Here is a 12,242-nt window from a genome sequence, read left to right as displayed (position 1 = left end):
GGTTCAAACCCAGCCCAGGCCTGCCAAACAATGACAATTACAACCAAAAAAAAAAAAGCTGGACGTTGTGGCAGGCACCTGTAGTCCCAGCAACTTGTGGGGCTGAGGCAAGAGAATCGTTTAAGCCCAAGAGTTTGAGGTTGCTGTGAGATGTTACATCACAGCACTCCACCGAGGGCAACATAGTGAGACTCCGAAAAATAAATATTTGGACCTTATCTCAGGTATACCATATGGAATCACCAAATCTGGGTATGCTGCATATGAATTTTGAAAAAAAGAAAAGCTCCACAGTAAATTTTTATGTGTACCAAAGCTTGAAAATCACTTGCTAATTTTTTTTTTGTAGAGACAGTCTTACTTTATCGCCCTTAGTAGAGTGCCGTGACATCACATAGCTCACAGCAACCTCCAAGTCCTTGGCTTAGGTGATTCTCTTGCCTCAGCCTCCCAAGTAGCTGGGGCTAAAGGCACCTGCTACAACACCTGGCTATTTTTTGTTGCAGTTGGGCCAGGGTCGAGTTTGAACCCACCTCCCTCGGTATATGGGGCCGGTGCCCTACCCACTAAGCCAGAGGCATCACCCCACTTGCTAAATTTAAACTACTAAATTTATCAGAATACTACTATAAGGTCCCATACCCATCAAAGCAAATAATTGTTGCGACAGTATACCAACATCTTAGACTTAAGTAGTCAGAGTCCCAAAAAGAAACTGCCTTAAAGAATGACACGGTGTGGGTGGCCCCTGTGGCTCAAAGGGGTAGGGTGCTGGCCCCATATGCTGGAGGTGGAGGGTTCAGACCCAGCCCCAGCCAAAAAAACTGCAAAAAAAAAAAAAAGAATGACACGGTGGCTTGGTGCCCATAGCACAATGGTTATGGCACCAGCCACATACACCAAGGCTAGCAGGTTCGAATCCAGCCTGGGCCAACTAAACACAACTGCAACAAAAAATAGTCAGGCACTGTGGGTGCCTGTAGTCCCAGCTACTTGGGAGACTGAGGCAAGAGAATCGCTTACACCCAGGAGTTTGAGGTTACTGTGAGCTGTGATACCACAGCACTGTACTCAGGGCAACAGATTGAGACTGTCTCCAAAAAAAAGAAAAGACGACATATTAGTAAGGGGCCTTTCAGGAAGTTTAGTCCAGCAATGGAGAAAATTTCTGGCAGATACAGGAAAGGACATAGAAGGCAGATTTGGGTTAGTGAGGTGACCAATTGTGCCAGAGTAAAATATCTATATGAGCAAGATGTGGGAAGCAAAGCTCAGGTAGGCCAAAGCTATAGTATGGAAGGGCTTTGCTGCCAGGCGAAAAAATTTCAAAATAACTATGCAGCAGGGAGACGATGGTTTTGTTTTGTTTTTGAGTTGCTCTCAGTAGAGTGCTGTGGCGTCACAGCTCACAGCAACCTCAAACTCTTGGGCTTAAGCGATTCTCTTGCCTCAGCCCCCCAAGTAGCTGGGACTACAGGCACGTGCCACAATGCCTGGCTATTTTTTTTGTTGTTGTTGGAATTGCCATTATTGTTTAGCAGGCCTGGGCTGGGTTCAAACCCACCACCCTGGTTGTATGTGGCCAGTGCTCTACCCACTGAGCTACAGGTACAGCCTTTTTTTAATTTTGGAGACAGTCTCACTTGGTCACCATTGGTAGAGTGCTGTGATGTCACAGCTCACAGCAACCTCAAACTTTTGAGCTCAAGCAATCCTCTTGCCTCAGCCTCCCAAATAGCTGAGATTACAGGGGCCCACCACTACACCCAACTATTTTTTAGAGGTGGAGTCTTGCTCTCACTTACCCTGGTTTTGAACTCCAGCTCAGGCAATCCACCCACCTTGGCATCACAAGTGCTGGGATTACAGGTGTGACCCACTGCGCCCTGCCAACAATGGATGTTTTAAAGTAGAATAATGTAATCAAAGTAGCGTTTTTACAAAGATGAATCCAGTGGGCCTGTGCAAAATAGTTTGGAAAAGAGACGGGGAGAGTAGTCAGGAAGTCAACAAAAAGGTCAGGTGTTAGGTGACATAGGCTGGAGAAAGGTAGTGGTGTTAAAAATGGTAAGTTGGGATTAGGTCCTAGAAACAAACATGGAAGAATGTATAGGAGTGAGTGAGAGACTATAGCAAAAGAAGGATTTCTGAAACTGTATTTCCTTGGTTTCAGATCTTGTTTCTGCCACTTACTGTGTAACCACAGGTGATAACCACCAGTTTGTGCTTCTGTTTTCTTACCTATGAAATGGGGCTAATGATAATGAGGATTAAATGAACTTGTATAGGTATATAATGTTGCCTGGCTCAAGCAATAGTTTGCTATGGGAGGGTAGTAATTGGGATGACAGTTTCATGGATAATACCCTTAGCATCTGGCATGTTCTCTGCTTTCAGAGTGTGACCTGCTGGCGAGCAAAGTTTATGGAGGCTTTTTTTTCCCATGTTCTACGTGGGACCATTGATGTGTCTTCTGACAGGCGTCTTTGTGACCAGAGATTCTCGCCTCTCCTGCACAGCTCCCGCCATGTCCGACAGCTCACTATCTGCAACATGCTGCAGGGTGCAACTGAGCTGGTGGCTGAGCCCAACCGCAGGGTTCTGGAGACCCTCGCCAGTTCCCTGCACACCCTTAAGTTCCGCCACCCACTGTTCTCTGATGTGGCTGCTCAGCAGTCACTTCGGCAGCTGTTGCATCAGCTCATTCACCACGGGGCTGTCAACCAAGTGTCGCTGTACAACTGGCCTGTGCCAGAGTCAGCCTTTTTCATTCTTATCCTTACCATGAGTGCTGGCTTCTGGCAGCCAGGCCCTGGTGGCTCGCCCTGCCGCCTCTGTGGAGAGGCCTCCCGAGGCCGGGCCCCATCCCGAGATGAAGGGTCCCTCTTGCTAGGCTCACGCCGGCCTCGCCGAGATGCTGCTGAGCGATGTGCTGCAGCCCTGATGGCCACCCGGCGGAAGAGTGAAGCCAAGCAGATGCCCAGAGCTGCACCAACCGCTAGGGTTACACGCCGGAGCACACAAGAGAGCCTGACAGCCGGTGGGACAGACCCTAAGAGGGAGCTGTACCCTCCAGCCACCTCCCATGAGGCTCCTGGCACCAAGCGACCACCCTCTACTCCAGCCACCACTTCCTTTGCCTCTGCCTCCTCTTCCACATCCTCATTTAAACGAGCTCCAGCTAGCTCAGCCCCACAGCCGAAGCCCTTAAAGCGTTTCAAGCGAGCTGCAGGGAAGAAGGGTGCTCGCACCCGTCAGGGGTCTGGTGCAGAGTCTGAAGACCTATATGACTTTGTTTTTATTGTGGCTGGTGAGAAGGAGGATGGTGAAGAGATGGAGATTGGGGAAGTGGCTTGCGGAGCTTTGGATGGCTCAGATCCCAGCTGCCTGGGACTTCCAGCACTAGAGGCCTCCCAGAGATTCCGCAGCATCTCCACCTTGGAGCTATTTACAGTTCCTCTTTCCATGGAGGCAGCCCTGACACTATGCCACCTGCTGAGCTCCTGGGTGTCTCTGGAGAGCCTCACACTCTCCTACAATGGTGAGCACCCTGGAGGGGCAAGGGTTGGGCTTGGACCTCCAGCAGCACTTGCTGTGTGCCTAATTCTAGAGTATAAGGAAGCTGAAATAGATGCAGCTTTGTGTGCCTCACAGAGGGGCAGACTCACTGCTAGGAGAGGAACATGCGAGCTATAGGCTTGATTTATTGTTGGAAACAGGTGTTCTGGAGAGGCAATAAGACATATACACTGGAATGTAAAGAATGAGTGCATTTTAGATATGGGAAGCAACCCAAGAGCAGGTGGGAGTAGTATAGTATTAAGCATACATAGCCATGAGTGGGGCTGGATCCTACCAGTCCTATCAAAGCAGCTTGTCCAGACAAGGTGTGGGACTTTTTTTTTTTTTTGAGACAGTTTAACTTTATCTCACAGCAATCTCAAACTCTTGGGCTCAAGTGATCCTCTTGCCTCAGCCTGCCAAGTAGCTGAGACTACAGGTGCCCACCACAATGCCCAGCTATTTTTTAGAGACAAGGTCTCTAGCTCAGGCTAGTCTCGAACTCATGAGCTCAGGCAATCCACCTGCCTTAGCCTCCCAAAGTGCTGGGATTACAGGCATGAGCCACTGTGCTCAGCTTAAGTCAGGTTTTTAGCAGACCAGCTGCCTTTAAGGCAGTGCTCAGTCCTTTCCCATCTTTTTATACCCAGCTAGCAAAACTTCAGCTCTGGCCAAATCCAGCAATCTGCTTAGGTTGCTGAGCACTGCTAGAGAAAAATCACACAACTGTGCAAACTGGTGCTATCACACATTTATGCTCTCCCATTCTCTTCTTCCTTTTCCTTTTTTAGATCACACATGAGCTCCTTACTAACCAACCAATCTTCAGCATCTGCACTCATCCCTTCCTCTTTCACCAGAAGATATCCCATCCCAAGGCTAATTCTTCCACCTGTGCTCTAGATGCATACCTCCTACCTTTTTTTTTTTTGAGACAGAGTCTTACTTTGTTGCCCCCAGTAGAGTGCTATGATGCCACAGCTCACAGCAACCTCTAACTCTTTTGGGCTTAAGTGATTCTCCTACCTCAGCCTCCTGAGCAACTGGGACACAGATACCCACCACAATGCCTGGCTACCTTTTGCTGCAGTTTGACTGGGGCTGGTGCCCTACCCACTGAGCCACAGGCACCACCCAAATACCTCCTACCTTCTTAGGGAAGCTTGTTGCTTAATAACATTTACACATTGCTTAGTATGTCTCTGGCATATATAAACCAATCCTTACAACAACCCTAAGGGATGAAGTGACTTGCCCAAGATAATCTAGCTAGTAAATTTTAAAGCCAGGCTTCAAATCCAGCCAACCTGACTCCAAAATCCATGCTTTTAAACCACTAGTTAGCTGCCTCCCTTCTCTCCCACCATATAAATATTAAATCAGTCTCCACCCCAAATTGCCACCACCTCCTCTCATTCTCTTATTCACTGCTATTCTTTTCTCTCATGTTCAGTCATCTGTTCTGTCTCCACTTCTCTCACAACCTATTCACTGATACTTCTACCACTATATTGAGGACCTGTCAACAAGGTCCTTCATGTTACTAGATCCAATGTATACCTTTCAGTCATTTTACATTAACTCAACAGCATTTGCTGCTGTTAATCACTATCTTCCTCATGAAACACCTGTTTCCACTAAATCAAAAACCTTTATTTGGCCAGGTGCAGTGGCTCACATCTGTAATCCTAGCACTCTGGGAGACCAAGATCAGAGGATCGTTTTAGCTCAGGAATTGGAGACCCACCTGAGCAAGAGAAAAACTAGCCAGATGTGACAGGCACCTATAGGCCCAGCTACTCAGGGTACTCAGGAAGAATCCCAGGAGTTCAGTGTTGCCACAAGCTAAGCTGAGGCAATGGCACTCTAGCTTGGGCAGCAGAGACTCTGCATCCACAAAACTAAAAAAAGTTTTTCTCTTCCTTTCCTGGACATTACTTCTCTTATTGTTCCAACAACCCCCCCCACACACACACACACTTTACATATCTTTCCTAGACAATTTCATCCATTCCTACAGCTTCAAAGCTAGCCTATATTAAAGACTCCCCATTCTATAACATTAGCCCAGACTTTTCTCCTAGATTTCTGGGCCCATTTATTCAGCTGATGACTAGACATTACTTAATAGCCCACAAGCTCCTCAAACTCATTATATCCAATCTATTTTGCTTGGTTTTTTGTTTGGAGACAGTCTCAGTTGCCCTAGGGTTAAGTGCTACAGCATCATAGCTCACAGCAACCTCAAAATCTTGGGCTCAAGTGATTCTCTTTCCTCAGCCTCCCAAGTAGCTGGGACTACAGATGCCTGCCACAATGCCTGGCTATTTTTTAGAGACAGGGTCTTACTCTAGCTCAAGATAGTCTTGAACCAGTGAGCTCAGGCAATCCACCCACCTTGACCTCTCATAGTACTAGGATTACAGGCATAAGCTGCTGTGCCCAGCCTGTTACATCCAAACTAAATGAACTTTTCATTCTACGGTGACCCTCCTTCTGTCAGTCTCAATGGCACCACAGTTGACTCAGTTGTCCAGAAATACCATATTCTTCACATATTTGGTCACCAAGTCCCATCTTTAGTCTCAAATCCATTCTTTACCTCCATATCTTTTCTTTAGGCTGCCCATACTCCTCACCTGGACTTAACAGTTCCTCGTTTGTCATGCAACCCACTGTTCCCACTGGAATCCAGATATACTTTCAAAAATGTAGCTCCAACTGTCATTTGTTTAAACACTCTTCAGTGGCTTCCTGTCAACATGACTTTAAGAGTCATTCATGTTCTCACTGGTGACCTTAAATACTTTCCCCATTCATATCTTACATACCAGCAATACTCAATGTTTTCCAGACCTCTACATATGCTGAGTTCCCTCTGCCACAATCATTCTTCTTTCCCCTTTCAGCCTGTCTCCCTGTATGTCTTTTAGAATTCAGCCAAGACCTTCATTGATGTAAGCTGATCTAGGTGTTCCATACTCACCTTTTGTACTTTCATAGTTTTTGTTTTTTTCAAGACAGAGTCTCTGTTACCCTGGGGTTGAGTATCGTGATGTCATCATGGCTCACAGCAACCTGAAACTCTTGGGCTTAAGTGATCCTCACACCTCGGTTTCCCTAGTCGCTGAGAGGCACCACCATAACCAGCTAATTATTCTATTTTCACTAGAGACAGGGTTTCATTCTTGCTTAGGCTGGTCTTTAATTCGTGAGCTCAAGCCATCCACCCACCTTGACCTCCCAGAGTGCTAGGATTACAAGCATAAGCCAGCTCACCCTACCTCTTTTATAGTTATATCTTCAGTTTGTATCTTATGTTTCTATCAGGTTATATAGGCAAAAACAATGTGCTGCTCACTAATGTCTAGCAAACTATCTGATACGCAGTAGATGCTAGGTTAAGCTTAGCTGAATAAGTCAACAGGAGCCAATACACTCCCAAGGGAGTGAAGGCCAAGGAATTATTTACTGTGGCATTTACCAGCTGCCCTACCCTCTCTGGATCCTTCATTCACGATGGAGTTATCTTTTCTGCCCCACTGTTATCTAATGAATCTTCAGGTGCTGCCCATGACCTAGAAGATGATAAACCATGTCTTCACCTTTCAGGGCCTCCTCGTATAGCTCAGTTTCTTAACCAGACAAGCCTCCTATTTATGTCTTGTACTCCCCTGTGATCCCTGTCTTCTTTTATGTCCAAAATGTCCTTCCTTCAAGGCCAGCTTCTTAAAAAAAACTACTCGAAACTCAGAAGTCTAGAGACCTTTGCTGCTGTCTGGTCCTGTCCAGCCAGTGGCCACATGCTGCCCTACCATATCCTATCTTCTATTTTTGTGACTGCTCTGTCTGATGCTTCTTGAGGGCATGGCCCAGTATAGTAGGCATCAGAGTTTGCTGGTTACCTGAGGAAAAAGCAAGATACAGATGAGTAGTTGAGGGACAAATGGTTTTGAACAATCTGATCAAAAGCCTAAGCAATTTGGTGGTAATCAAAAGAAATATTTGGAGTTGTCTCTGAGCATACTACCCCTGCTGTCATTCCCACAGGACTGACTGAATAATCTCTTTCCTGTCATAGGCCTAGGCTCTAATATCTTCCGCCTACTGGACAGTCTGCGGGCCCTGTCAGGTCAGGCTGGATGCCGCCTCCGTGCCCTGCATCTCAGTGACCTGTTCTCACCACTGCCCATCTTGGAACTGACACGTGCCATCGTGCGAGCCCTGCCCCTGCTACGGGTCCTTTCTATTCGTGTTGACCACCCAAGCCAGCGGGACAACCCTGCTGTGCCAGGGAATGCAGGGCCCCCTAGCCACATAGTTGGGGATGAGGAGATACCAGGTGAAGCATTGTGTGTGTGCGCATGGATGTGTATTTCCACACAGATGTGTATTTCTGTGGGGGGAAGGGGAGGACCTCCAATCCAGATCTACTACCATGCAGACCCTATGATAAGCCAGTATAAATCTATTAGTGTTCATGGCAGCTTAGTCTCCAGAACAGAACTAACCTTTAGACTAGATTAAGTCCCCCTGCTGTATGTTCCCTTACTTATATCCCACCATTCTGCATAATGAGATTTGCTTCTTTCCAAGAACTAAGCTCCGTGAGAGCAAGGACCAGATCTTGTATTTAGGGCGGCACTTGTGGCTCAAGGAGTAGGGTGCCGGCCCCATATACTGGAGGTGGTGGGTTCAGACCCAGCCCTGGCCAAAAACTCTAACAACAAAAAAAATCTTGTATTTAGTGCTCTATTCCCAAAACCTAGGAGAGTGCCTGACTTATAGCAGGCACTCAAGGACAAGTGGATGAGTAAATGATTTAGAGAATCCCATGAGGACAGAATGGGGCCTGCAATGGAGGTGAGATGGCCAGCTGCAATCTTCTCTCCCTACCACATCCAGAAAACTGCCTGGAGCAGTTGGAGATGGGATTTCCAAGGGGAGCCCAGCCAGCCCCGCTGCTCTGCTCCGTACTGAAGGCCTCAGGTTCTCTGCAGCAGCTGTCCCTGGATAGCGCCACGTTTGCCTCTCCCCAGGATTTTGGGCTTGTGTTACAGACACTCAAAGGTAGGTCCCAGCCACAATGGTGAAGGGAGGAGGGTGGAAGGGAATCTATTGCAGTTCTCTGGCACAATAGCACATGGTCTGTCTCCTACCCAGAGTACAACCTAGCCCTGAAGAGACTGAGCTTCCATGACATGAATCTGGCTGACTGTCAGAGTGAGGTGCTCTTTTTGCTACAGAATCTGACTCTTCAAGGTAAGTTTCTTATCCATTACCTGGGTGTTCCTGGGTCCTCATTGTGGCTCTGCTACAAGTGAGCAAACCACTGTTTCTTTCTTGGTCTTGTGTCCTCAAATATAAAATGGATATAGAACCTGTATGACCTTCCTTTTAAAAGTCTCGATTTCAGGGTGGCGCCTGTGGCTCAAAGAAGTAGGGCACCGGCCCCATACACTGGAGGTGGCGGGTTCAAACCCAACCCCGGCTAAAAACTGCAAAAAAAAAAAAAAATAAAGTCCCAGTTTCAACTGTTCCTCCACTAAACATGAAAAATTACTCACTTTTAGAGTACCTCACCCAAAAGCCTTTCTTACCTTCAGGGGCTGACAGAAATGGTGGTGGTGGGGAGGAAAAAATGTGCTGTCCCAGGCTCCCCACATGAATTTGTCTCTGATCTCTACCTCTGCACAGAGGGTGGTCAGTGAATAGAGAGGGAAAGAGGAAGTGAATGGAGAATTGTCCATGCAGAGAACTGCCTTACAGCGAACATTTAAGCATTGTCCCTGGTTTGAATTGATTTAGTTTAAACCTTGGTTGGGGTCTTGGATAAATTCCTTCTGCTTTCTGAGCCTCTATACAATGTTCACACAGCTTGCCTAGGCTAACTGGAGCAAGAGGGGTAGCACAGGTCCTAATTGCAGCCATTGGAATTTATTCTACTTTCTCTTGACAGAGATTACCTTCTCCTTCTGTCGTCTGTTTGAAAAGCGCCCAGCTCAATTTCTGCCTGAGATGGTTGCTGCTATGAAGGGCAACTCCACACTGAAGGGCCTTCGGCTGCCAGGGAACCGCCTGGGTGGGGACCGGCCCTTGGGGAGGGAGAGGGGGAAGTAGCCAACCAAGCCTTTGACCTAAAAATTTACTGGGTGAAGGTACAGGCCTCTCCACTGGGAACATGGAGGTTGGACTATAGGTATTTTATGTGCTGGGGCTTCTCCCTAGCCAGAGTTGAGTTGGGATACCCTTGTTCCTGGGTAGAGGTAACAGGTACTTCTTCCCTTCTCTCCAGGGAATGCTGGCCTACTGGCCCTGGCAGATGTTTTCTCAGAGGATTCATCCTCCTCTCTCTGTCAGCTGGACATCAGGTACACGGAGGGAAGGATGGGACTGCAGGGATATAAACCAGGAAATAGTTGCTTTCTGGATATCTAATCCATCTCACCCCCACCAGTTCCAACTGCATCAAGCCAGATGGGCTTCTGGAATTTGCCAAGCGGCTGGAGCGCTGGGGCCGTGGAGCCTTTGGTCACCTGCGCCTCTTCCAGAACTGGCTGGATCAGGATGCAGTCACAGCCAGGGAAGCCATCCGGCGACTCCGGGCCACCTGCCATGTGGTTAGCGACTCATGGGACTCATCCCAGGCCTTTGCAGATTATGTCAGCACCATGTGATGGGGCCCATACCTCACAGACCCATGTTTAGTACCATCGGCTTATAGGGGCTGAGGCATGGGCTGCCCAGAAACCCCAACAACAAGTTCTATCCTTCTCTATCATCTTTTTTCTTTTTCCTTCTTCCCTTGCACTGAGGTCCTGGAGGCCTTGATAGGGCCCAACAAAGGCATTCCCACAGCTGGGTTTAGAGCCTTTGGGCCCCTTACTTAGTATCCTGGGAACTCTGGACTAAGAAATTAGTTTTCTTCACCATCTAAAGACAGTTATCCTCCCCTTACCCTAAGGTTCCTGCCTTCCTGCCTCAGGCAGGTACCCAGGCTTTAGAGAAGTGTAGGAGTGCCCACTTCCAGGCCTCTTCCCTGCTGGCCTTACCATGCTGCTCCCAGGCCTCGGTCCCTTTCATACTTTTATTCCTTTCTTTTTTTTTTTAACCAAAAAAGTTTTTCTTATAAAATAAATTTTGGGCAAACATCATGCAGCCCTTCTTGATGATTTTTTCCCCAGAGAACAAAATTCAGTAGGGCCCTGTGAGGTAAGGAGCCCCTTTTCCCTATCTCCTTCCTCTAACAGCTACATCCAGACCAGCTGGTTATCAGCGGAGCCCCCGCTGCTCCTCATGGGAACGCTGGTGGAAGACGAAGGTGATGGCAGTGGAGGTAGCATCCCAGGCAGCTTGGAGTACCTCATCCTGGAGCCCACGCTTATCAGTGCAATGGTTCCACTGAGCGAGGTCTGAAGTACAGTCAGAACCATCAGGGGGTGGAAAGACCTGGCGGCCGTTGACACAACGACGGCAATGCAACCTAGGAGCAGAGGACAGATTTGTGGTCACTATAGATCCCATCTCTGTGCTGTGTCGGTAGCTTAGAGATAATGGCAGGGATGTGCCACCAACCTGTCATGTGTATCACTGAGGCTAGCCTCCTCCAGGATAAACAGCTCCTTCAACTCGCCCAGAGAGAAGTGCCGCTCTACATCCTGCTCCTCATCCACCACACAGCTGCTCAGTGCCTTCTTGTGGCTTTGACGCTGGAAGATCTTCTCCTCGATGGTTCCTGCCTGGGGAGGAGATGGGGAGAGTGTCAAGGGATGCAGGGCTTAGTCATCCCTATGCAGAGGGACTAAGGAAACCCAGGGGTTGAAACTATGGCTACCCAAGAAAAGGAGAGATGAATGAAATGTAAGAGTCCCAGAGTAATACCTCTGCTCCAGTATATTTTTCCCAGTACATCTCTTGGAAACATAACTTAAGCATGTTTGCACTATTTTCTGTAATAATGAAGAGTCTCAGGGCCTGGCCAAATCCCTTCAGGGTGAACTGAGGTTTGTCTGCAGCAGCTTCAGATCTCTGCACCAAGCCCAACTCTCATTCATTCAATAAACATCATTTGGGTATCCATTCCTTGCCAGGCCCTGTGCTAACATCAGGATACAAAGAAGAATCAAATGTGATCCCTATACTTGAGTTCACAGACTAGTAAGAAAAACAAACATAAACAAATTGGTACAATGATAGAAATCTGTACTAAGAGGGATGGTACAATAGAATAGAGTTGAAAAGCTTGAAAACAGAGACTATCCATGAGCAGAATCTTGAAAAGTAAATAGATTTTACAAGAAAAGAGAGAAAGGAAGGCATTCCCAGGATAGGAATAAAGGCATACAACTGGCCTATTGGAGGACTAACTATAGGATGGTGGGAGTATAGTAAAAGCTGTAACTAGGAAGTCAGCAGAGGCCATATGAAAAAACCTCAGATACAAGGCCGAAAGGTCTTGGTCTTGCCCTGGAGGTGATGAAAAGCAAAATAAGAATTTTTTTAAAGCTCATTCTGGAAGCGGTAGGTGAGGAACAGGTTAGGATGAAACAAAAGGTAAAGAATTAGGAAACTAGCTCCGTGTCTGTAGCTCAATGCCTAGGCCGCCATACACAAGAGGTGACAGGTTTGAACCCAGCCCAGGCCTGCCAAACAAAAATGACAACTACAAAAAAAAAAAAAAA

At 47.4% G+C, this 12,242-nt stretch overlaps 2 protein-coding genes across 2 annotated transcripts in view; one reads left to right on the top strand and one right to left on the bottom strand.

The window, feature by feature from the left end:
* The window catches only part of LRRC41 (leucine rich repeat containing 41), a 24,929-nt gene extending 14,214 nt beyond the window's left edge, over positions 1-10,715 (top strand). The window contains exons 4-10 of the mRNA XM_003801416.3: positions 2,398-3,541; positions 7,643-7,903; positions 8,467-8,631; positions 8,725-8,823; positions 9,521-9,643; positions 9,857-9,932; positions 10,019-10,715. Of these exons, the coding sequence (XP_003801464.1) occupies positions 2,398-3,541; positions 7,643-7,903; positions 8,467-8,631; positions 8,725-8,823; positions 9,521-9,643; positions 9,857-9,932; positions 10,019-10,238 (2,088 nt within the window). The 3' untranslated portion in view covers positions 10,239-10,715. The remainder of the gene's footprint in view (positions 1-2,397; positions 3,542-7,642; positions 7,904-8,466; positions 8,632-8,724; positions 8,824-9,520; positions 9,644-9,856; positions 9,933-10,018) is intronic.
* RAD54L (RAD54 like) overlaps positions 10,636-12,242 on the bottom strand; it is a 36,872-nt gene continuing 35,265 nt past the window's right edge. The window contains exons 17-18 of the mRNA XM_023507860.1: positions 11,137-11,300; positions 10,636-11,044 (exon numbers count right to left, since the gene is read on the bottom strand). Coding sequence (XP_023363628.1) covers positions 10,834-11,044; positions 11,137-11,300 — 375 coding nt within the window. The 3' untranslated portion in view covers positions 10,636-10,833. The remainder of the gene's footprint in view (positions 11,045-11,136; positions 11,301-12,242) is intronic.

Source organism: Otolemur garnettii, unplaced genomic scaffold (assembly GCF_000181295.1).
Source record: "Otolemur garnettii isolate 467f Iridium unplaced genomic scaffold, OtoGar3 scaffold00210, whole genome shotgun sequence".
Classification (NCBI taxonomy): domain Eukaryota; kingdom Metazoa; phylum Chordata; class Mammalia; order Primates; family Galagidae; genus Otolemur; species Otolemur garnettii.
The sequence above is the reverse complement of the archived record's forward strand: the minus strand, read 5'-3'. Positions and strand labels throughout refer to the sequence as shown.